Source organism: Oreochromis aureus, linkage group 17, assembly GCF_013358895.1.
Source record: "Oreochromis aureus strain Israel breed Guangdong linkage group 17, ZZ_aureus, whole genome shotgun sequence".
NCBI lineage: Eukaryota > Metazoa > Chordata > Actinopteri > Cichliformes > Cichlidae > Oreochromis > Oreochromis aureus.
Window position 1 is genome coordinate 1933786 of NC_052958.1, and position 26059 is coordinate 1959844.

Below are 26059 nucleotides of genomic sequence, written 5' to 3' on the forward strand. Positions count from 1 at the left end.
AAATGGCTACATTAAAGGAAAACTCATTCAAAATGCATGGTTTTCACAGTGATGACATTATTTTACAGGCAAGATGCCCATTCAGATGATCTTTTAATGTGCACGCCTTTGATAATCCTTTCATAGACTATCACTCTTCTTTGAGTATGACCGGAAAACTGAATAGGCTGTGCAAAAAATATCTTCATGGATTCAATTTTTAGTGACACTTGGGTGTGGCTACCGGTAATATCGCTTCTCAGTCAAACACTCTACAGTAAACACAGCGTGGAGCTGTGCAATGTTTGCTTTCCTGCATAATAAGCTTGGTCATTCCATCACTGTATCGCTATAATAAGGCCAGTTTACATGGTCACACTGTCTTGAAAAGAGAGCAAAGAGCAGTCCTCCACCCTAAAGAGACACACATCCCTCAAAATAAATGTTGTTACAGCAGAGCGAGTCAGATGGTCCTCTGCAGGTAAAATATGTGCTTTGTCTTTAATTACTATGTTTGCCCCTTTTTCAACCTGTGGGGGAGTTGCTAAAGCAAATGTTAGGAGTACTTGTGTGTGCAAGGAAGGTGAACACAGCTATCGTTGTAGACAAAGATCATTTCATAACCTTGAATCATAATCGGGGCTGAGAGGTAACTGTCTCTGTTTGGACTGTATTCTGCAGCTGTGAGGTGGCAGCTGTCATGCTCTGTGCATACACTGAGCAGTCTATAAATTATTTAGATCCCAGGTTAAAGATTGCTCCCAGGCCTCGGGCCATGCCTCTTCACCGTGTACACAATCTATCATCTTGGTCGTCCCTCCTGGAGGCCGTGTTTCACTGTGCGGCTACAGAGGCAGGCTGGCAGCCCGCCCCCTCGTATGGAGCATCTCATCTGTGAGCACAAATTCTGCTTACTCACCACTCTGGGATGACAGCTGCAAGACGCTGCAGTGGGGCACACACACACACACACACACACACACACACACACACACTGATGCACAGAATATAAACAGATGCTCTGTTTATATTCTGTTACATGCATGCATTTATGTAGTATATGAAGAACCACAGATCAAATCACTGTTAGTTTTAATAAACACAGAACGCAATCTAAACAAATACTGTAAAACTTATCATTTAAAAATAAATTAAAAATAGTAGTGCTGTAAGAATAACCCTGTTTGCACTGCTGTTGATTCTCACACACTAAGCGATACCTTCCACCTTGTGCTGAAAAAACCAAAACTTGACTGCTAATTTGTGTCCTCAATAACATGTGCATTCTGCATAATGTGCCAGAGGTGTTTCCCCCAGTCTTCGGTGATTTGATAAGAAAATTGGCAGTAAAACAAACTCTGGTCTGTCCTGAACTGAATTTTACAGCCTCCTTTTTTCCATATACTAACCACAAAACAAAGGTGACAGACATGTTGGCACGGACATCGCACAAACAGTAGATCCTTTGACAGCAGGTGCATCACTGAGTTAATCATTTGAGTTCATGTAAACATAAGTAAAACATTAAACAGTAGTGATAAAAAGTGAAATGTTTATAGCCCCAATAATAATGATATTAGTTATATACACAAAAAGTAAAACATTGGAATTTGCAGCAGGGATCGATGTACACCAATGACAGTGTTAATGAATCGTTTTGTGGCCTAAATCACATAAAATCCCTTTATATTAGAGGAAGATTTGTAAACATCACAACACAATTTCAAGTTAAACAACGAGTCATTTTCATGCTCTATTTCATGCAACGCTACTTTTGTGGGGGACAAAAGATTACTGTCAAACAGATTCCTTCCATAAAATAACCAAAATTTTATTTTTACATTTTTAAACGGATGTATTTGTTTAACGTGATATAAAACAACAAAAAAGGCTGAAAATCAGACCTATGATCCCGGAACCGATCATATTTGAAATAGTCACACGGACCGAATTTTCAGCGTACGATAGGCGTGGCTTATGCTAGATTGACAAGCGTTGAACAAACGGGAGAGCTTAATCTGCTGTCGTTGGGAGAAACGGTAACCAATCGGAATCAAGAGTGGGAGGAGCTACTTAAATGTGACTGAAAGATGGGAAGGACAAATCACGAGCGGGATGAGTTTGTAAATTACGAACATTATACTTTAATATAACAGAAGATAAGACGCAAATGATTGAATGTTCGGATTTGGCAGCTAACATTAGCTTCACAGACACTCCGACGTTAACTGAAAAGAAGCAAAGTGGAAATAATGTGTTGGGTGTCAGTCTGTATGAGAAGCAGCAAATAAATGAAACGTTTGGTGTCTCATAATCATGCTGCCGCTGCGGACCGTGTGTGGTGGGATATGGAGAGCTGCTGTGCACACAGTCAGGACGAGGTTTGTTCTGTTTCCCGGCCTCTATGTCAAATTCATGTCTTTATTTTTATGGCTGCATTCACTGAAGCAAAATAGTGCTGTTAAAATATAGTTACATTGATTTCTTTGGGCACTTTCCATTATTTATCCACACTTTTACCCACACAAGTTTAATGCTCGTTGTTACACTGACTTAACTTGCAGTGTTGTTTATTTAAGTGCTTATTTATTACTTTGATTTTGAGTTTAAATAATACAATAGAGGTATAATAACTAAAAACAAGATGTACAGTATGTTATAGTATGAATCAGTCATTTTCTTATTTCCAGCCGTGGAGCTCCACCCTACAGGCTCCTCTCTTCTACCTGTGATGGAGCCCCGGCTGCACTGGCTGATGCTGACACCATCTTTGCGCTGTCGTCCGGGCACGGCAGGTGTGGGGTGGCAGTGGTACGTGTCAGTGGTCCCGCCTCAGCTACGGCCCTGAGGGGTATGGCTGGGTTCACGCAGCGTCTGCCCCCTCCACGCACCGCCCTGTTACGCAGCATCACAGACCCCCGCTCCACAGAAGTGCTGGACCGTGGGCTCGTCCTGTGGTTCCCAGGTCAGTTCCACTGGACCGTTCTTACATTTTGTTCTTCTCTTTTTTGTCTGAGAATATGAGGATGTGGATATGTTTTTGTTTAGAAGCACATAAGTTACATTCATGTCCAAAGTTGTATCAGCATGTCCCAGATATGTAGACAGACTCGTACTTAGTTATGGTAAAAAAGGAAGTATTCCCTCAGCCAGTGTTATTGTTTTACATATCAGTACACAATATAAAAATGATGTCGTGTTTGGCAGGTAATAAAAGTAGGTAAATACAACCTGAGATGAATATTGCCGTTTGATGTATTACACAGTGTCATTATTCCTCAGGCAGGGACCACACCTCAGTTCTGATTAAACAGTGCTTATTGAAACAGGATGATGGATGGAGTGAGCACAGATCTTGATTGATGCTGCGGTTTGGGGAAGGCCTCAGAGAGGATCAGCAGTTTCTCCTGAGTCCTGGGTACCAGGAAGCAGTGTGTGAAAAACTAACTACACTCCATGATTCAGGAACTAGTAGAACCACATTTAGCAGCAATAGCTTGAAGTATTGTTGTGGAGGAATGTAGGCTCACTCTTCTTTTCAGATGTGCTTCAGTTCACTGATGTTTGTGGGTATTTATTAAGCCACAGCTCTCTTAAGGTCCCAGCATCTCAGTCACGCTCAGGTCTGGACCATCGCAGCACCTTGATTCTTTTATAGCCATTGTGTTGTCGGTTTACTGCTGTGCTCGGGATCTTTGTCCTTATGCAGGACCTAATTTGGCCAAGGTTTAGCTCTTTGATAGACTTTTGACTCCAGAAGACTTTAGCGTACAGAGGAGTTCATGCTCGACTCCGGGACTGCAAAGTGGCCACACTCTGTGGCCAAACCTTCATCACTCCAACACTGTGCTGAAGTGTTTGTGCTAAGATGCTGTGTTTCTCCACTTTGGTCTCATCTGCCTAAAGCACATTGCTACAGAAGGCTTGTGATTTGCTCAGATGCAGCCATGCAAACCGAACATGCTAACTGAGGCCTGCAGAGTCTGAGACGTAGTTCTTTGTTTCGTTTTTTCCCCCCATTTCTCTGAGCACGATCTGAGCTTGGAGTGACTTTGGTGGAAGGTCTACGCCTGAGAAGTCTAGCATCTGCCTCAAATGTTTTCCACTCGTGAAATAAGGTTTTTCACTGCATTGTTTGGAAACGGTGGAAATAGAGCGGTGCGCTGCTTTAAAAGTGGGACACATTCTCTAAACAACATTACAGAGTTTGGTAAAACCACATCATTTCTCACTAACATTTAAAGTCAGTAACCCACAAGTGAGGGCTGCTGTGTTTTATCTAAAACCAGTAATAAATCTTTCCAGCATGTCACGTCCTGCCTGTTATTCACTTCATTTCTCTTTACTATGTAAATAGCTAAAGGACGCACAGAGTGTTGTTATTCCTTTGTTTGTTTCATCAGCTCCTCGTAGTTTCTCCGGAGAAGATAGTGTGGAGTTCCATATCCACGGAGGTCCCGCAGTCATTACTGCTGTCTTACAGGCTCTTGGTAAGATGCGATTCTCAGTATAATGTTTTCAACAACTTGATATAATTCAATGTGACAAGCAAACATATGCAGACTTGAGATGCAGCGCTCCCTTTGAAGAGCGTTTTGAAGTTTGAGTCTTTGTAGCTTCCTGAGCTCTAAGCCTCCGTAAGTACGATATCTGTTGGAGTCAGGCGGCTATCCATCACTGCGACTTAAAACAGAGAACTGACGCATGCATCGGCGTGTCTGAGATACTTTTAATATGCGCTGTGGCAAGCGTGACCGTCCTTCTGTGCTTGATGTTTTTACTGCAGTTCTCCTGTTGACCTCCCAGGGGGCAGCATTGTATAAAGCAGAGAGTCAGTCTATGCGCTGTAAGGTGTTTTTCTAAGCAGGGAGGAATATTTAATATTACATTACCTTTGTTTTCAAGGTTCATTCAGATAAAATTGTTGCCTTTGTTTGGAAACCAAAAACACTGAGATTGTCGGCGAGATCAGTCGGGTAAAATGTCTCTAATCAGGAGACGGTGACCCACGTTTGCCAAATGGTTTTGCACTCACTATTGTCTCTCCTGATGAGATTTGCAAAGTGTCTGAGAAAACAATGAACCCATAACCTACTTAACCTGTAGTTGTGCCTGTTTTTGCTCTCTACGTGAGTCATTGACCTTGTGTTTTGTCCTCCGTGTGTGCATTGTGTGCACGATGCATGCCTACCTCGTGTCTCATACATTTCTTCGTGTTTGTGTTTACGTGTGTTTTTCAGGAAGCGTGCCTGGCTTGAGGCCGGCCGAAGCGGGGGAGTTCACGCGGAGAGCTTTTCAAGCAGGGAAACTCGGTTTAACGGAGGCGAGTCGAGAGGAATGTGTAAAACACATTGTTGTGCATCTAGAGTTATTATAGCGACCTGTTCGGGGATTTCATACGCATGAAATGTAAACAGGGACATCTTCTCCTTTTGCATATTTTGCCCTTTGGCAATTTTATTTCATTGAGTTGTTCGATATTCCCGCATTAATGCAACAACTGGGCCTCTGTAGATGTTTTTTTTAATATACAGCCTGAAGCATTAATAAAAGTCTGTTTGGATTTTCTGTGAAGCGTAAAAAAACCAATATATTAACCTCACACAGTACATTGGATATGAATAACACGCACGTACAATTTAATAAAGTTTTTAATGGACTGTTTTGAGAGGACAAGTAAAATTGCAGATGAGCCAGACGCTCGCAGAACTTTCAGATAAGATGAGTTTTATTGGTGCTGAAAGGAATTTGGCCTGGGTGTCTATTCTGTGGCAGCGACATCCCTCTCTAAACAGCAGCAGGATGCACTTTCCTGTAGATAACACCTAATGGACATAATAAGGGAAAAACACTTGATGAAACAGCCCGCAGCACTTCTGAAAACTGTTGTCAGTGAACACAATTCATTTTAAAATTGGTGTTGGAAAAGCCTCTGATGATGGGACGCATCAAAGTTTGCAAATATGTTTTTTGGAAATCGTGGGCGCCAAAACGGGTGTTGCACGTATCCCAGCAGCCAGACTCTGAGTGCTGAACAGGCAAGACCCACATCTGCGTATTCAATGGGCTGCATTATATATATTTATATACACCTCAGCCATAAAAGGCTGATTGGGGGGCAGGGGGGTGATAGGTCAGACAAGTTTGAATCCCAGTGTCTTTGACCAAAAGGTCAAAGGTCAGAGGGCAAGGTTCCTGAAAATCTTTCTAACCTTTCAATAACTTGAAAACAAGTCAGTGTAGGATTGTGAAACTGTTGATGGCACAGGGATGTCTGCTAGGACGCTGAGCTCTGGGTGTTCCCAGTATTTTTTATACCCTAAAACTCTTGCAGTGCGTCTGCTCATTTCCTCATATGCTCACAGTGTGTTATAGATCTGATAAACACACACGGCAAACATTTCCACGTCTCTGCTTTTTTTGGAAAGATGACGGCTTCATTAAAGCCAAAAATGATTATTTATGTTGGGTTATGTTAAAAAATAATAGTAATGACATTTCTAACCTTTAACGTTTGATATGTTGTGTTTAAATATTCGGTTTAAATGATTTGGAAATTATTGAATTTGCACTTTATTTTAAACTTTTTGGGAGAAACGTTGGTGTTATTACAGGAGACAGAAAGGATGTCAACATATTAAACATTCCAGTATAAGGATATATGTAACATATGGTGTGTGATTCATAGGTGGAGGGGCTTGGGGATCTGATCCACGCAGAGACAGAGGCCCAGAGGAGGCAGGCTCTTAGACAGATGTCAGGCGAACTGGGACGCCTGTATCAGGACTGGAGCGACAGACTGAAACGGGTACGTCCTCTGGTAGAAAAGTGGCTGGTGTGAAGAAGTATTTGCCCCTTTTACATATGTTTAAATTTTTTCTGTGTCACACATACATATTTAATTCATTTACACCTGACAGACCTGCTGAATCAAGAGAAAACGAAGTAGTATAAAAAATCTCAAAAAGAAACTGCTGAGAAACAAAGTCGGTTTGGAAAGAGTCACAGAGCATCGTTCAGCTGCGGTGAACAATCGCAGGCGTGACCGGCCGACCAGAATTACTCACATCAACGACTCATCCAGGAGGAAGAACTCAGAACAACATCTAGAGAGCTGCAGGCCTCACGTGGGAAAATGAATTGAGGACATATCCTGATGAGTCCAAAGCTGAACTTTTTGGAGTATTTGAGGCCATCCACCGCCACCCCAAACAGTCGCAGCAGATGGCCCCGCCCCTCCCTGAGCCTGGTTCTGCCGGAGGTTTCTTCCTGTTAAAAGGGAGTTTTTCCTTCCCACTGTCGCCAAAGTGCTTGCTCATAGGGGGTCATGTGATTGTTGGGTTTTTCTCTGTATGTATTATTGTAGGGTCTACCTTACAATATAAAGCATGTTGAGGCGACTGTATAAATAAAGCTGAATTGCATTGAATTGAAAAACTGACGCAGTGATTCAGTCAAACCTGGTGGTCGTGTGATGGTCTGGAGCTGCTTTGCTCTGAAACTTGCTCCGGTCTTCAGCTGGACTGGATGCAGCAGCTTGGACACCCGGTCTCTCCTATCTGCACCTCGTCTCTGCACAAACAGAAAGCATCTGTTTTAGCTCATTCTAGCTTGGCACCTGAAACGAGGGGAACTTCTGGAGTTTTCCCAGAAGAAACTCAGGAAAGAACCTGTCCTCACTGTGCTGTAGGTCAGGATTCACTTGCTTCGTACCAACACAATGCATTTTTGTACCTCTAAGACTGCACAGTGTTGATGCAGCAACCTATGGGAGTCTGAGGCTTCCTGTTTTCAAGTTGCTGCAGTACGTGCGTTTCTGTTCAATGCTTGGAATCAAAGTGATAGTCTATCCCGGGCACATCTACACAAAGTATTAAAGTACTTTTAGTTTGACCTCATAGACATGGAATTAAAAGAAAGTCATATGAATCCAATCAGCCAGCGTAACAGTGAAACAGAAGGTTTTCTAAAGTCGCAGTAACTTTTTAAAATGGTTGAACATTTCTTACAAATACGAATAAAATGCTCCGACGGGAGAGTCAGAAGCGGTCGAGTGAGTAACGGCAGCGTTTCCTCTGATCAGTGATGTGACTCGCTTTCCAGAGAAAAATAAAAAACCTGTAATTTTTAGCATTCGTGGCATCAGACCTGAGTCACTGCCGCTGACAGACTGTGTTAACATTTTTATTTCCTGAGGAAAAGTGCGGTGTTAGTAAGCAGACAGCATCTGTTTCTGACAAACAACTGTTGTTTTAGAAATGTGATTAAAACCTGCTGCAGTGCTTTACTGAGCGTCTGAAAGATGAATTATCTCAAACGTGGCCGGCGTTTATCTGAAAATGACCACAGTCGAATAAAAGCATGATACAGTACGTGCAGCGGTATTGTTCTTCTTATCTGTGTGAGGTATCCTGTGTGCGTCATAAATCAGTAGGTGTCGCTCAGGTTAGGAGAAGTGAACGCGAATGTAAATCTCGGGTTAGAGACTGTTTTTGCTCCTCTTACTGTAGCTCGTTGCCTTATTTTGCCTTATTATTTCTAAAGATTTAAAAAGCAACGTTGTTCATTTGTGGTTGAGTTGATGCATGCAGTCCAAAATGATAAAGAAGTCATCGTGAGTTGAGTCCAAAGTTAGAGGACGCTGACGTGGTGCCGTGTGTTGCTGTGCGTTTGCATAATCCTGACCTGATCGTGTTTTTTGTTCCCATTTTGTGGAGGCAGTTCACAGGAGAAGGTCGCTGACCGCGGATGAACACTTGAACTCGCTGGATGTGGGCCAAGCCCTTTTGTACTCTGACCTGTTTTGAAAAGCATAAAACGGTTGTCTTTCAATACTTTGGCACCAGACCTGACCAACCGGTCCAGGTGTTCTCCCCTGAGAAAATCTACTTAATTTGCTTGTTGGCAGCTACTTAGCACAGTTCCTAGAAGCTTTTAAAACACGGCTTTATTTTGGACCCGCGTTTCTGAGAAGATTGCTAATAAAAAAGTATCCTATATGTGTATGTTGGTGCAGGTCAAACCTGCATTTGACACCAAAACACTGCTGCTTTTTTAATCATAGGTTTCCCGCATTTACAAATTGATTCAACTATGGGAATCTGATGCTTCCTGTTTTTCTGGAGCTATACCGCTATTGTGTTTATGTTCCACAATGTCAATCAAGATACTGATCTTGGTGGAAATGCTGAAGCTTTTCTGTATACAGAGCTGATCCTGAGCTTAAATCTGGCAGTGAAGCAAAACTACAGAAAGACTCAACAGAAAGGATTCATGTTCATATCTGCAGATAAGTGACGTAAATAACTGAGGAGAAAGGCTCTTCTTGCTTTTACCTTGAAACTGAACGTAAAGTGAAAACATTCAGTGACTTACAGACGTGTTTCTGCCCTTTCTTTGGCTGAATTACATCCCTGCATCACTGCAGGCACAGCGACCTGCTGTTCACGAGTCTCCTGCTCTCTGTCGTGTATTTTTCTGGGCTCGTGTCACATTTCATGTAAATAAGCTTTGCAGTAAAAATAGAAAAACTGGCTTCATTTTTTTAAGACTCCTCCAAAAATGTTATCGTTAAGTTGTTTTCTGTTTCGTGTGTCTTCACAGTGTCTGGCCCACGTCGAGGCCTTCATAGACTTCAGCGAGGATGAGCTCATTGAGGACGGGGTCTTGAACCGAGGTACCTGTGCACTTTGACCTTTGCAAAACAGCAACAGGACAGTCATCCTTTGGGATTTTAAGGGGTTAAAGGGAACCGAGGACTTTTTCTGTCAGTGAGAGAGGAGTCTGACTGCTCTTCCTGTTATGAGCTCTAAGTGGCAATTTTTCTAAGGGTCATTTTCTTAGGATGTGTTGAGAGGACGGCCAGAAGGACAGTTGAGGCATTTGTCTTGCCTTCAAAAACAAGCCTACTCCCAGGAAGAGCGCCGTCAGCGGCCCGACTGGGTTTCCTAAACTCACAGTGTGAGAGAGAGCGACCTCCCCTGTGAGTGTCGCCAGTCGTCTGGCACTGCCAGGTTCTTTCATAAGTCTCAAATGTTTTGAGATTTCAGCACAAAGCCTGGGAACGGGTGTTTGTTTTGGTGGTGAGGAATGTTGGCTCATGCCACAGAGCGGAAAGCAATAATAGACTTTCAAAAATAGGAAAGGTGGTATAAATACTTTGCTTTTCCACTTGCAAACATACAGCAAGATTTATCTGACATTGTGTTCATTTTTACCTTCATAGAGGCCAAAATTCGAGTGAAATACTTTGTCCATCGAAGAGTTTTAAGGGAAAAGGATTCTTTACACGCTGTAGTTTGACAACTTAGAGGACAGAAATGTATTTTATAATGCCACTGTGTCTGTGTTGATCCCCTCATAGTGGATGTGTCAGTACGTGATCTGCAAGCGGAGATTGAGCGACACCTGAAGGACGAGAGACGGGGCGAGCGGCTTCGCGGCGGGGTCCAGGTGGTGATCGCGGGAGCTACTAATGCGGGAAAAAGTAGCCTTCTTAACAAACTCTGTAAGAGAGCCAGGAAGAGTTGGACACACCCTCACATACAGCGAAAGGATCAAAATTATAATCAGGGAAAAAGATATCTGTCATCTCAGAATGGACTCAAAAAGAGTGACATTTCTGTGCTGCGTGCCCATAAACCACAAGAAACCTGATTTTTTATCCTTATCAGAAGCCGCTCCTCTTTTTTTATGATCTGTTTGAAGAGTGCCGAGCCTGATGGATCGATCCGATTCATCCATCCAGTGTAGCATCAGGAACGACTTTAGGGAATCGCAGCACATTTGGTGCAAACGCCAACGTGGAATCAGAGACAAACCAATCACAGTCCAAGGTCACTGTGACCACACTAAACATGTTGTTGAATGTAACTCAAGAATGAAAACTAACGTGGACAACTTGGTTACATTTTATATCCAGAAAGTCAACATTCAGCTTCACTGTGACATCAACACAATTCAGACTAGGGCTGGGTTTAAAAATCGATTTCCTGATTCAAATCATTTTTAGTTTGAATAAAACACAGGCCTGATAAAAATGTATTTTACCAGAAATACCAAAAAACTATTTAAAACAGCAAATGAGAGCAGGTACACGGATCCACACAAGGATGTAAACCCAGAGCGTGGATCGTTCACCCCACAGCACGTACACGGACACGCCGTCGGGGCTGAAAGTCGACATCTCACAGATTCTGAAGCTGCAGGTTTCGTCACTCTGACCAAAATTGACTGAAGCAGCAAAAGAAGATGAAAACTTCACGTCATTAATTCTCTCTGACTTTGGCTGTTTTGTTTCCACCACGATAAAAATCACACTTCCTGCACAGCTCTCTCTGTCAGTGTACTCGGACACCAGTTTACCATCAAGATCCTCTGTTTTCTGCATTATTCACTGATTATTACGCATCAGTCTATCGTTGTGTTCAGTGCTGCCGGCCTCAGACAAGAAAGCCTCATTTCTGCTGTTCAATCCAGAGGAAATGTAAACTTTGTAAAATGATGCCAAACTTTATCTCTGTCTGTAACTTTGTTTCACTTCAGCAGCGTCAGGTAATGTTCACAGGCTGATTCATGGTTTTCTTCAGTTTTTGATCTACTGCAGAATATTTTTAAGGTTATCTGCTATAAAAAGCAGGCCTGTGTTTTATCCTCAGTTACACAAAGTTACACCTCTGATGAAGTGTCAGCTTTGTTTTTATACGTAGATATAAAAATATGGATATTAACTGATAAATGATCAGAATTATAATATTTCTGACTGAGTCAAAATCGGATCGATTATAGAAATCGAAGTCGATGCTCAGCCCTAATTCAGAACCAAAGGAGAGATTGTGGCCATATTTCATATTTGGTTGGATAAAGACTTGGTGACTTACCTTTGTGCCCAGTTCCTTCAGTTCAGTCCTTCATATTCTTCACTAAATGTGAAAGAATAATAATGAAAGGAGTCTGGATGGAAACATAAATGCACCTGAAGAGCTTTCACACCTTTACGCTGCAGCTTGAGTCAAACAGTTTGTTCTAGTTTTTGATTAGACAAAACTTTCACCTTTTGTCTTTTTGTGAAAGTTTTTTAACTTCTGCTTTTCATCGTAGTTTTTTGTGTGAAAGACGGAAACCTTTATCCCTACGTTCTTACTTAAAAGACTTAAAAGAATAAAACATTTAAGATATGAGTAATATTTTCACATTTGTTAGATGTTTCTGTAGTGTTTAAATGTTCCACTTCCAGGCTTCTCTCTAATTATCTTCTATGTATATATTTGGTGTTTTGTAATGTGAGGACATGTTTCCTGACATTTTGTCGAACCTTTTAATGTAAGCTCTCCGGACTTGAAGCTTGGATGTCTTCGTATCAGAGCGACAGGTGTGTTTGACAGATGACAGATAAAGTCCTTCCTGCTCTGATTCGTGCTCCCAGCCGCCCGAGCTCACACCCAGAAAGCACAGATATGTCAGCATTATTAGACCCAGGAGATTTCTCTGGTTATTAATGATCTTCTGTATTGCAGGTGATAAAATTACCAAATTATTACTTTGAGAAATGCACACAATGCTTGTTTTATGTGACAGGCAAGTTTATTTATTAACATTTAAAAACATTTTGTATTTAAGGTCAGAGACCTGCAGCCATTGTGTCTCCCATTGCCGGCACCACCAGAGATGTGGTGGAGACGGCTCTGGACCTCGGTGGGTTCCCCGTCCTCCTGAGTGACACAGCTGGCCTCAGAGACAGCTCGGACCTGGTGGAGAGAGAGGGCGTCCGCCGCGCTCGGGAAAGGTAGCGCATGAAAACCTTTTAAAGTTGGACTTCTGTTGCATTGTTTTGCTTTCGTGTTAATAGAAAGAAATAAAGACTGATGTTCGAATACTTGCACAGGACAGGAGTACAAGCGAATATTTATTGCAAAGTACTGCATTATGTGTGATTTAACAGAACACATTGGCCTGCAGACCAATGCGAAATGATCTTGGAAACAAAGAAAGGAAGAAATAAGTCATTTCTGTAATGTCTGTCCAACCCCAGAGTTTATATTGATGCTAAGCCACGGTTATAAATACACAGTGCAAACACTCTCAGGAGGTTGCGTAACGAAGAGTCCCCTTTCCTCGTTGTACCGTCGAGAAGTTTCGTGTGTGTAGGAGAGATGAACATACAGTATCAGGCCGTTCAATGACAACACATACATCTCTGCAGTCAGACTCAAGAATAGAAAACAGTATCCGCCGTGATGGAGCCGCGAAGGCTTTATAGCACGTTTAGAAGTTCTACATAAGTCCGCATAGAAATAGTAACTAGTAAAGACATGAGGAATAAATAGCAAACAGAGGAAATATATACAAACGGCACAGAGAATAAAGAAACGGGTCAAGAGGAGAGGTTTGGTAGGAGCCTCGGGGAAAGCAGGTGAGGCACACAGAAAATCTTCTGTTTGTCAGTTATGATTTAAAGCTGGTTGCAGTGCATGCATGCATGCATGCATGCCCACATACTGGCCAAACGAGATAGCGCTGTGCTCTACAGTATTATTAATGGAAGCTAAAGCCGAGTCGTTAGTGCCAAGTGTTAATAAAACATCAGCACACTGAGTGTGTGTGATGTAAAGCCAGACTTATTTTTTCACGTCACAAAAGGTTGGAAATGGTACAGGACAACTTTCCCCCTAATATTAGTTTTAAAAATATTGGAAAAGAACCTGAAATTATCGAAGAGATCAAGGTTACGTTTCTCAAGCACAGGCTGCTCCACAGCGTACTTGGACCAAAAATGAAGGACACATCCGGAGCGGTATTATTTATGACTCATTTGTGCCTCTTTAGGGAGGTGAGGTGGTAGGATGGCAGGAAGTAGGTTAATTTAGACTAGAGTGGGTTTTTTTAAATGTATTAGACTAGACCAAACTTGTGTAAACTAGTCGGGCAGATGGGTTCAGGTCAGAGCCCCGAAGTGTAGAACAAGTTTTCACTGTCAGTTCAGTGTGTGAGCTAATAAAAGGGCTAAAAACATAAAGCTTTCACATTAACTTTAATTTCGCATAAACAGTGTATGTTTCTACACCAGATAAAGACAGCTGAGCCCTGTGATGGGCAAAGGTGGGCTTCAGTCCCCCTGCTGCCCTAAACTGAATATAAAGTTAAGATGGATGGACGGTTGGAATAAAGTATGGATGCACGGATAAACAGATGGACAGACGGATGGATGGATGGATGGATGGATGGATGGATGGATGGAGGCCTAGTACGTGAGTCAGTGTGGGACATGAAGGGGCCTGCAGTGAAAGAAGGACACTCATATTTTCACTCTGTACTCACTGGTACAGAGTAAAGTGACTACAGAACCTCATACATGTGTCGGCCTTCACAGCACTACGTTGTATTTTTCTTATTCGTCACCTCCTGACTCCCAAAATGAATGCACTATCAGCTTTGCTGTCACTGCTGGTATAAATCCAGATGTGTCCAGAGGAATGCAAATGCAGTCTCATCCCATTACTCTTTGTTTAAGTTATGTGGCTGACCTGGTGGCTCTATAGGAAGGGCAGGCGGTTTGTGTTCTGTGGGAAACTTCTTTTGCAGGGAGCAGGAGAAAGGCTCGTGACCTGGGTCACTACAGGAAGGACGTGGTAAGTACAAGCATCCGCCTCCACTCCTGCTGCTACCTCACAGCGAGACGGACGCAAGGAACCAGTATTTCACGTGAATACCATTTAGAGTCATGGGATGTCTCTGCCAGCTTTTCCGGGCTTATGGTTCGTTTGGTGTACAGCCAAGAGTGGGCACAGGTGGTGGGAAACGTATTTGGACTTGATGTATTTCCCAACAGTACTGCCATAGATTGTAGAGCATAAAAGGAGCTATACTTTATCCTAGAGGAACCACCTGTAGCACAAAAACCATCACAAAAGCAGTCTTGAGTGCCGGTGTTTGTTCGTCTGTGTACAGTGTAAGATACAGATGTGAAGGTCATAGTCAACGATCGGTGGGATCTGAACCATAAATATCCAAAGTAACGGCCAAAGAGACCCCAGATTATTTTACAGTTGCACCTTGACTCAGTACTCCTGGTTTGGACTACACCTACTTTTGCCCTTCACCTTCACTTTGACCTCCGCTATCGCCCATAAAGTTTCCTGACTGCATCTTACACGATTTTCACACTGTTGTGAAAAAGTTGCCTCGAAAAAACAGATTTCAGAAGCCACGTCCAAAATACTGACGACTGTCCTTGTTGTAGTTACCAGAACCACATTTAGCCATGAAAACACAAACAGTGATGAGAAATACCTGCCACGCCATCATTACAGGTCGAGTGTCAGCAGCGGGTTTGTGACTAAAGTGGAGGCTGCTCTGTTTCTCCAGGGTGGAGCAGGCGGATCTGACGCTGGTGGTCGTGGACTCTGCTCATCTCCCCTCTGAGGTTGACCGAGCCGCGGCGTTCCTTCGGGAACACCTGAGCAGTGTGCTGCCTGACACAGGTACCGTGCCATGCGTTTGTCTACTGATGCACCAACTGCATTTTAAAGATGTTTGACTTTCACAGTAAAGCCTTGGTGCCTGTAGCTGTCTGTAATTAGTTAGTTAGAGTCTTAAACGTGTGCATGAGGTAACCGCAGTCAGGGACAGGTGAGGATCCGGATCAGTCAAGTTAACTTACCGCATCACGTCCTGCAGGCAGGTGTCTCCTGGTGTTGAATAAGGCCGACCTGCTGCCTGAGAAGCAGAGACAAAAGCTGGACATGGAGCTGAGAGGTGTCTCTGGTCTCCCTGCTGTCTGTCTGATCTCCTGCCAGACTAACGAGGGACTGAAGGACTTCCTCACAGTGCTGCACAGCAGTGTCAAGACTCTGTGAGTTTGAGTTTTGTTTTGTTGCCACAGTGCGAAGGCCAAGTCTCATTTGAATGTCCTCTTGCAGGATGTGTGAGATAGCTGTACAAACTGAACTGATGGCAGGGATCAATCTTAACTGCTTATTTGTTAAGGCAGTCTTCCCAGTGCATCTTTATCTTTATAGTTCTCCTCCAGAGGCTCTTCACATTCGCTGATTAACTTCCTCTCTAGGTGTGGCGACCCTCTGTTCGGTGCCCCCACCCTGACACAGGCTCGCCACAGGGCCCACCTGCAGCGCTGTGCGGCGGCTCTGGCTCAGTATCAGCGGTACCGTGACACTGACCTCGCTCTGGCAGCCGAAGGTGTCCGTTTAGCTGTCACCAGCCTGGGCCGGATCACTGGACGGGTCGGGGCAGAGGAGATCCTGGACATCATCTTCAAAGACTTCTGCATTGGAAAATAAATGAGTGAAAAACTGACAGATATGCGATCGCCGGCTGCTCTGAGAGGAAAACTGCATTCCTGCAGTCTCACGGTGTCAGAAAACAGGAGTGAAAGGACACAGCTGGGCGCTGGGCCAGGCGTCGACACAGTCGCAGCTGAAAGAAAAAACTCTGTGTTCTTGGCCGCCGAACGCGTGCGCTCCCAGGACGCTAAAATGTTTTCTGTTGATGCTTTTTATCAGGCCGAAATAGTTTGAGCATGATGACAGGTGCCTCAAAGGCCCAATATACCGAACAAGTGTTTGGCAAGCCTTGAGTCGTCGTTTGAAAATAGATGTCGAAAGCCTTTGATAGGTGAAGATTGGCCTCCTGGGCTGCAACATAACAGCCCAGATCTTTTAAAATATAACCTGCAAGGTCATGGACTGAAAGTTTGGATGTTTACTTGTGCTGCAGGAAAATGACTTATTTTTTTTTACTTTGCACCTTTATCACATTTATTTATTTTCCAAAAAATAACTAATAATAATCAGAATGATTGTATCGGTTTGTTACATGTTGCTGTCTTACGTTACTTTGGACCCTTAAATAAATGAGATCGTGTGTATTTTTGTAACAAATAAAAATTCTCTTTAAAGAAAACAAACATACGCAGAAGCTACGATCTTGTTTTTTGCTGAAGCTAAAACAGTGAACTAAAAATACTCTGTACCCTCTTTGAGTCACTAATAATAATAATACAGATGTAAACCCATCAGCTACTCGTTAACAGGACAAAATTAGCCTGCCTATAGAAAATTACATTTCCCTCATGCTATTAAACATCAAGGGATTTTTACAGCTTTTCAAAACATATTACTACATATTGCATAATAAACAAATATAACACACACCGATTATAAACTGCAGGAATGTCTTAAAGACATAAAGACCTGGATGGCCGCTAACTTTCTGCTTCTTAACAGATCAAACTGAGGTTATTGTACTCGGCCCTGAAAATCTTAGAAATATGGTATCTAAGCAGATTCTTACTCTGGATGGCATTACCTTGGCCTCCAGTAATGCTGTGAGGAACCTTGGAGTCATTTTTGACCAGGACATGTCCTTCAACGCACATATTAAACAAATATGTAAGACTGCTTTCTTCCATTTGCGTGACACTGAAAAACTAGTTCATGCATTTATTGCTTCCAGGCTGGACGACTGTAATTCATTATTATCAGGAAGTCCTAAAAACTCCCTGAAAAGCCTTCAGCTAATCCAAAATGCTGCAGGCCTACTTGTTGTTCCTAGAGTATTTAAAAGTAGAATGGGAGGCAGAGCCTTCAGTTTTCAGGCCCCTCTTCTGTGGAACCAGCTTCCAGTTTGGATTCAGGAGACAGACACTATCTCTACTTTCAAGATTAGGCTTCAAACTTTCCTTTTTGCTAAAGCATATAGTTAGGGCTGGACCAGGTGACCCTGAATCCTCCCTTAGTTATGCTGCAATAGGAGTAGGCTGCTGAAGGATTCCCATGATGCACTGCGTGTTTCTTCTTCACTCACTATGTGTTAATAGACTTCTCTGCACTGAATCACACTTGTTATTAATCTGGCTCCCTTCCACAGCATGTCTTTCACCCCTCCCTGAGCCTGGTTCTGCCGGAGGTTTCTTCCTGTTAAAAGGGAGTTTTTCCTTCCCGCTATCGCCAAAGTGCTTGCTCATAGGGGGTCATATGATTGTTGGGTTTTTCTCTGTATGTACTATTGTAGGGTCTACCTTACAATATAAAGCACGGCTGTATAAATACAATTGAATTGTGTAGAAAAGCGATTTCAGTGACTTTGACCATGGTGTGATGTTGGTGCTAAATGTGCTGCTCTGAGTATAGAAACTGCTGATCTATTACAGACCACATCCACAAAATTGTCTTAGTGCACTTTGTGCCTCTTAGTATCAGATGAGCATTGTTCAAACACCACAGCCTACCTGAGCACCGTCCATCCCTTTATGACCACAGTGTACCCGACTGCAGATGTGGCATGTCACAAAGCTCGGATCATCCCAAACTGGTTTCTCGAACATGACAGTGAGTTCATTGTACTGGAATGACCTCCACAGTCCATTGCATCACTGGTGAAACGGGAATGTGTCGCTCCGCGTTGATTTAAATTAATTTTTATTACACAAGTTTAAAGGTGCACGGACTTGTTACGGTAAAGAAGTAAAGGCAAAGACCAGATTGCACGAATCACATGCTTTAACCTTCTTCATTATGCATTACATATATTCCTGTGTGTTCCTACAAAGACTAGCTTAGTGTTGTCTAAACTAAAGCCAGCGTTCCCCTCTGTGAGAAAGACACATTCTTGTTGGCACTGCTTTCTGTGCCCTTTGTTTCCCTGTCAGTTTAGCCTTGATCAAATATTTATGTTTCCACGCTGAACTCCTCACCCTTCTTCCCCACTTGGTGTCTTCTTGCCCAGTCTCTGACGACATTTGCACCTCTGTTACCCAGCACCACTGCTGCCTTTCTGCCTTTTCTGCGTCTCTGGCTTCTGGCTGTGCTATCTGACCTTTCCTCTTCCTGTGCTGCTCTGTCACCCTTTTTGTTGACTTTCATGTTCTGCACTGATTAATTGCAAAACAAGGGAAGTGTAAACTAAAAGTGGGGCTTGTTGTCAGACAAATTAGTGGTAGTAAATTCTGGAGCTTTGTCTTTGAAGCCCTGCCCGTGTGCGATGGCCTCTGGGTCACTGTGTTTACTACAGCTGTGAAAGTCGGATGTTTTGTATATCAGTAGGAAAGTTGTACTTCTTTGGGACCTCGCAACGCTAATGGTGCCGCTCCGTGAATGCTCAGTGGTTGTTGTCAATTTTATGTGTCCTGTTGATATTTTATCTACAAATTCATGATTCCCAGAAGAAGAATTGCACTGACGTCCTGCACCACTGTAGTGCTGACAGCTTAGATTTTATTTCATGTTTTATAGAGCAAAAAAAATGTATAATTTTACATTGTTACACATGGTTTACATTAATGTGGTGGATCCATCCATCCAGGTTTAGTCTTTTTAATTGTTTTTATATGGAGGGTATATGAGGGAGATCTGTGACAATAAAAGCACAGCTCCTTAACACAGCTGCCTCGTGTTAACTAAACCTGAGGTATTTTATTTTAGCTGAATTGTCACGATTGCAAATATCAGTGCCCTGAGTTATAATAATGTAGTTAAACAAATTCAACATGATAACGTTTTCCTCATATTCATCAGTCAGCACACGAATGGAAAAAAAGAGGTGACGCATAAGCTCAACCTCGTGGTCACAGTTTGGTCCATATGTGACTGATGATGGGTACTTTTAGCTTTCTGCCCATTAGCTTCCTGTAGTTTAGATTAATGTCTGTCTGCTCCGGTGCAGCCAGTTCCACCCCTGCACGCATTTTACTTAAACCAGTGTGAGTGCATTCATAGCTATACACGGCACTGGAAACACCTGATGCGAAACAAAGGATTTCCTGAAAACAGGAGGCAGACCAGCTCACCTGTAACACACACATCCTTGTGTACAGCGAGTCTGGGAGATAATCCTGGTTTGTTTCTTATGTAATATGGAAACAAACTCAAATATTTGTTCTGTCTGGCCTTATTTCTTCCACGTCTGACGCAAGTTTGTCACAAAATGAAACTAAAACAAATCCTCGGGATTTATAAGACGGAACAGAAATACTTTGTTGAGATGGAGCCGGTCAAAGGTCACCATGATCCCGTTCTTGTGAATGCAGAACACCTGGAGGAAATATCTTTAAATTTAGCACAAACGTCGCGTCAGATTCAGGAACAAACTGAGTAGAATTTGTTGGTCAAAGGTTAAACATCTTTTGTGACTTCACACAAACTTAAATGAGGACACAACCTGTTAGATAATCGTGCAAATGTTTAGAAAACGTGCACGGGAATCTAACAGGATAAAAGAAATGATGGTATTATATACACAAATAGGCAAAGATGTTCTGCAAAAACGCTTTTCTGTCTGAACTTAAACACTGTGTTCACTAATCAAAGAGGAGGCGGTGACCGTCTGTGTTAATGCCCATGAACAAAATTCCTTCAAAGGCGTCATATAGGACACGAGTCTGGCCTAGAACCCACGGACACCAGTGCTGTGTTTCCTTCATTAACGTGCTGTGCCAGGCCGTCACTGCAGCCGCCTCAGCTGCTGCTTGTTTCTCTCAGGCTTTGGTTTTTGCATTTATAAACTAAAAAGCATGCTTTTCTGAGTTAAGGCGGTTGGCTGTGACGTGCATTTGGACCTCATACTAATTATTACAGTGAAAAGATAACGCGATACAAGCGTAACCTCTGAAATGAAATGAAAGGACCGGGTGTCATGTGGCCATGAAACTGGTTGTCAGTCACCTGCAGTTTGAGTTTCTGAGAACGTGGGCGTTTGTATAAAGATGGCTGTAACTCTGTGTAACTGTAACAGTACTTTTGTTTAATCCCGTAAAGCTGAACATCTGGTAAGATTAAAAAAACTGCATAACTGTTAACATCGAATGGTTGTGTATTCTTTTATTAAATATACAGTATTTACATCAATTGTAGCAATGAAACAGTCTTCCAGTCAGAAGCTGAAAACATTGCAAATAACACGACTTTTCACTGCATTTGTGTTGTTTTCCTGATATCATGTCCAAACGGATCCACAATAATCATAAAAGCAGACTTCTGTTTCCTGCCACAGACTAGACGTGCTCAGCGATCTGTGCTTATGACGAGAAAAGGAAGCAGAAAAGCCTGAAAACAGCAACGAAACTGGAAAATGACAGTTCATGAAGACTCAGCTGTTTTGTTGTTTTTCTTTCTTTTCTTTAAGCTGATCATAAAAACAAGTGTTTTCAGTCGAATTCATGATTCCTCGTTTTGACATCCAGTGTTTACGACTTCGAGCGACTCGGCTGACGTGACCATGTGTTTATGACTTAATGGACGTCTGTACTGTCATCCGGGCTACGTTAACATCTCATGTGAAGACCTGCCAGCCACTGGGAGACTTAACAGTTGCTATTTTAAGACTAGTCTGTTTATCGCAGCCTAGTGAGCAGCTGCTGCCTGAAGCTGTGTCTGAGTCTTTGTTACATTTTTAATGTCAGTGGGACGAAATTTCATCGTTTCACTGCAAACAAACAGAGTCAGTTTTTCTACCTGTGACACACAAAAGGAAATATGTACACCTATTTCTTACATTTACCTGGGTACAAACATGCTTTCAGAGCAGAAGTTCAAAAACACATAATGATGCAGTTAATATGGAGGCAAAGTATCTGCACACTCTAGTATATACACGTGCTTTAAAAAACAAAGTCCTGAGCGCTGTGTGGGCTGGATTTGCCTCTCCTCTCTCTGTGACCATCAGGACGGATTATTTCATTTCACCTGGAAGATAAAACATCAAAACATTTTAAGTAAAATAAGCTGGACGTGTAAAGATCTCATCCCTGCTTAGCATCAGTATTTTATCATTGTCACGGGGACGATATCTGCAGACTGATGAAGCTTCCAGCTCGCAGTAAACAGCAATCTGAATGTTTACCGTTGGAGCTTTGAAGATGCCGATCGTTCCAACAGAAGTCCAGTTAGTCGGAGTGTGCCTGCCCTGCAGCGAGGATGCCTGAAAGCCTGCAGGTTTAGCACCGGGCTGCAAAACAAAGGATTTTTTCACTGTCATTTAATGTTAGACACAGTCAGCACACTGGTGCAGCTTTCTTTTGTGACCTTCTGCCTTCCTTTGTCATCTCGCTTCTCCATCCGCCCTGCAGCTGCTGCAGATTCCTGTCCAATTCCCCCTCACCACCTCACCTCTGCACTGATGTCTATGTAATCACCAGAACTGTTGTAATTTCAGAGCTCAGAGGTGGATGACACTCTGAGAAGGCTGTGACATGGTAACATCTTGGCTTTGGGGGATAAATAAAGCTGAGGGATGAGAATTCATTTATTTATTTTTTTCCAATTGGAGGGAAATCGAATCCTCCATCCTCGTCAGCTGAGATTCAAGATTGAGTCAAACGTAAATACAATAAGTGAATATCTGTCCCGAGTCCTAATCAAGCTCTCGTTCTGTGACAGAGTGTTTGTGTTTATTTATTTGTTTGTGTCTTTTACCTTCATATTGGACAGTTGTTGTCTCAGTTCTTCCTTCTCCCGCAGTAATTTCTCCACCTGAGGAAAATACACACGATGTAAATCAAACAGTGTTTATGTCTAATATGAAACTAGGATTTGCACTCTTATAAAAGCAGATGAAAACAGGAGTGATGAACACATCTGCGTTGTAACGACACAGTGGGCTCTCACTTCCCGTCCATCCAGATCTGATTTACCTTATCATCATGAGCTTTTTGCGCGATCTGCGACTGTTTGGAAGTTTTTTCAACAAACTCTGAGTGATTGCGTTGACACTCCTCGAAGTCGGAGATTAAGTGTTTGTTTTTCACTTCCAGCTCACTGGACTTTTCTTGAATTTGAGACACCTGAGAGCAAAACAGAACACAATAGTTATCTTCAAATAAATGCAAAGCCATGCATTTCCCTTTAAATGCAGTATTTGCCCTGCGGCTCTGCATCAGACACTCATTTATTTTATTTTAATGATGGACAACATATGAGTAGATAGATTTTTTTTTTTTTTGCTTTCCGAGCTGCAATTTTGAGTAAAAACATGAAAAATATCAAAAATATTTTTGAAGTTTCGAACGTTTTTAAGCTGTTTTAAGAACTTTGACCCGACACTTTCAAGGCGTCCGAGGCTCATTTTAAAGTGCTGCATCAGCAGAGACACATACTTCACGTCTGCTTTGAGCTGGCATTCGCCTCACAGGACATCTGTCTCTTTGGCTACATTTATCAGCAATGATACAATGCAGAGACTTCCTCCCTTGAGAAAGCGGTTTCCCATTCAGATTGTACTCAGGGATATTCCACAGAATTAACTTCTTCAGGGAGAGTTCAAAAGTTTAAAGGCTGAAAGTCTGGCTGAAAATAAACGTCCTCTCCCTCAAGTAGTTAATTTACTGAAGCAAACATCTCTTATGCAGACATCTCCTTCCACGCTACACCTCGCTATATTTATCTGACCTTTCAGAATAAAATGAGAACTGAAATTATGATTGCCTGTCACCCCTTCTTAAAAAAAACATATCTGGTTGATTGTTTGATGAGTTGGCAGCAGCTGCACCAAAGAGTGATTTTAAACTGAAAGATGCCCCACGGTTCCACTGAGGCATTAGACTAATGTTAAATTTACCATTTTCCCCACATTGTCGAGATAAACCTGGAACTTATTCTCCACGTCTCTGGACAGGTTCGTGCAGCTGTTTTTTATCTTGTCCATATGCTCCCGCTGCTTCTCGCAGGTGAGGTGAAAGGTGAGCTGGTGAGGAATCAGGTTGTTAATCCGGTCCAGGAATGCGCTGGTCACCATCGTGATGCCTTCTAGAGACTTTGCAAAGTCCTCTTTGCACTTGCTGGCGGAGGCAGAGAGAATAAAATAAAACGCTTTAACTTTGCTTATTTTTCAGGTAGTTTCAGTCTCACACGCCACACAGACGTACCTGGTGTACAAGGCGTGCTGCTCCCTGAGAAAGATGTTGTCGCGCCGCAGCTTGACCACCTCCTCGTTGAGGCGCGTTCGGTCTTTGACGGCGCTGTCTAACTCGTCCCGCAGATTCTGCACCGTCTGGGTGAAGTTTGCATTGACAACGTCCAGCTTGGCTTCCTGCTGATCGTAGCGTCTCTTCAGGTTAGTCAGCTCGCCTGGAGGATTCAGAGAGAAACTGTCACGGTGAGACTCGAAGCGACGATTTGACTCTTATTAACTCCAAATAATTACTCTCACAGTTATGCTTATTAAGGCTGAACGCATCAGTTATTAATGATTCAGAGTTATTAGATAACGAGTTTCCAGATGGTTTGCAACATGTTTAACTGTTTAATCAGAAAGAGATCAACCTCGCAACCCAAAAGCATTTTGGATAAAAGACCCGCAGCATCGATATTCTTTTGACTTAACTGTCGCAAGAAAAAGTTCACTTTAAGAAAGACACGTGCACTGTTTATGTTTCATGTTTGATAAAACAGATAAAGAAGAAGAAGATGGCACTGAGGTACATACTGCTCGTGCTGCTTCTCGTGACCATAAGAGGGGGCTGTAACTGAGGGGGGGGACGCCGTGCTAGGTTCAGTAGCCTGTTGCAGTCCTCCTGTGAAGAAAAAGTAAATGACACACAAACAACGACATTTGAAGAATGGTTCGAGATTAATGGGTTTATATTTTCTTGCACTGGTGACCAACGGGGAAGTGAACTTACAGACTTTTTCTTCAAATCCTGCTCCGTCTTGTTGGCATCAAGCTTCTGCTTCGCCATCTCTTTCTCCAGAGCTGCTCTCTCCTCAGCCCGAGCCTTCAGCTGAGCCTCCAGCTTACTTTTCTCCTTCCTCAGCTCGATGTTGTTGTCACTCAGTTTATTGAAGCCCAGCTCCAGCTCCTGCAGGATAACAGGCACTCAGCATGAAAGCCATCTCTGCTTCTTACTGCTCTACATATGATAGTAGAACAACTGGGAAATCAAATAAAATGCTAAAATAATTAGAATTATAATAAAAATATTTACAGTGGAAAAAAAACACATTAATGGTTTCTGAACATGACGTCACTGAAATCTAAGAAAACCTCTCAAGGTTCCACTAATAAGCTGTTGTATTGTTATATAAGGTGGGCCTGGACATATAAATGTCTTTAAAAATATTTGAACGCTTCAGTTTAATAAACTAAACTTAGACCAGCTCACTGACCTTGACCCTTTTCTCTGCTGCAGTCTTCTCCGGCTGTCCGTAGATGACAAAAAGCACCAAGCTGACAATGATGAGTGACTGGATGAGAGAAGAAAAGAGGAAGACGATCCTCATGTAGTAGCCGCAGCTCTTCCCTTTGGACTTGTTCAGGTGCCTTACCTCTGGGCTCAGTTTGGCCCGAGAGTAGCTGGAGCTGTACATGACTGACTACAGAGAAATTATTTGTCCATAAAGAAAATCCGCAAGTATTCTCCTCTGGAAGATGGAAGAAGTCGAGCGTGCGGTGAGGTGATGGTTTCCCAGTCTTCTGCTCGCCTTTTACAGCTCTGCAGCACTGCCGACGTGAAGAAACAGACAGGCACAAGTGGCAGGCAATGATGGACGTAAACAATGACCCTTAGGTGTCCAGAAGGGTCATGTTTATAATTGGTGCTTGAGGCACACTTCCTGTCCATCCCAGCCCAACCTCTCCTGCCTCCCCCTCTTCCCCTCCCGTCCCTAATCAGCCTCTGTCGCAGGACAGTCTCCTGCTGCAAAGCTGCCCAAGTTATCAGAAACTTTCCATGGAACATTTGAAACAAAAATAAGTTGGTGTGGTGGGAATTATATTTAAAGACCTTCAAGACATGTTTCAAGACAAATAAATTTACAGCTTTTCAACAAAAACTGTAAGAAAACCATCAGTTTTCACAAAATGTGCTCATGCTGCCTAAAGAAGTTGCCTTTACACAGGACTGTGGCTGCATGTTCTCCTGTAGTGGCATCTACTAACTCTATTAAATGACCTTAAATTAGGGTTTAAAATAAGTGAGCAATCACTTCCTTATGCCTCCGTGGTAACGGCTCGGACCCACTTTTGCCTTCAGAACCGCCTTAATAATTTGTGGCACAGAATCAACAAGGTGCTGCAAACATTTCTCAGAGATTTTGGTCCATATTGGCGCGATAGCATCACAGCGCCATCAGAA

At 42.7% G+C, this 26059-nt stretch overlaps 2 protein-coding genes across 2 annotated transcripts; one reads left to right on the forward strand and one right to left on the reverse strand.

The window, feature by feature from the left end:
- The first annotated feature begins 1992 nt into the window (after nt 1–1992).
- On the forward strand, nt 1993–16891 carry gtpbp3 (GTP binding protein 3, mitochondrial). The gene is made up of 11 exons (XM_031758706.2): nt 1993–2360; nt 2670–2944; nt 4383–4469; nt 5220–5302; nt 6668–6787; nt 9583–9655; nt 10343–10486; nt 12598–12763; nt 15343–15458; nt 15655–15829; nt 16043–16891. Exons 1-11 carry the CDS (start codon nt 2296–2298, stop codon nt 16272–16274), a joined length of 1536 nt encoding a protein of 511 aa, XP_031614566.1. The 5' UTR covers nt 1993–2295; the 3' UTR covers nt 16275–16891.
- A 3902-nt stretch (nt 16892–20793) lies between these two features.
- Nucleotides 20794–25497, reverse strand: plvapb (plasmalemma vesicle associated protein b). Its single transcript, XM_031758691.2, has 9 exons — nt 25092–25497; nt 24608–24784; nt 24412–24499; nt 23852–24053; nt 23545–23764; nt 22622–22771; nt 22404–22460; nt 21832–21936; nt 20794–21674 (listed from the first exon to the last, which is right to left on the reverse strand). The coding sequence occupies exons 1-9, from the start codon at nt 25290–25292 to the stop codon at nt 21666–21668; spliced, it is 1209 nt and encodes a 402-aa protein (XP_031614551.1). The 5' UTR covers nt 25293–25497; the 3' UTR covers nt 20794–21665.
- Nucleotides 25498–26059: the final 562 nt, after the last annotated feature.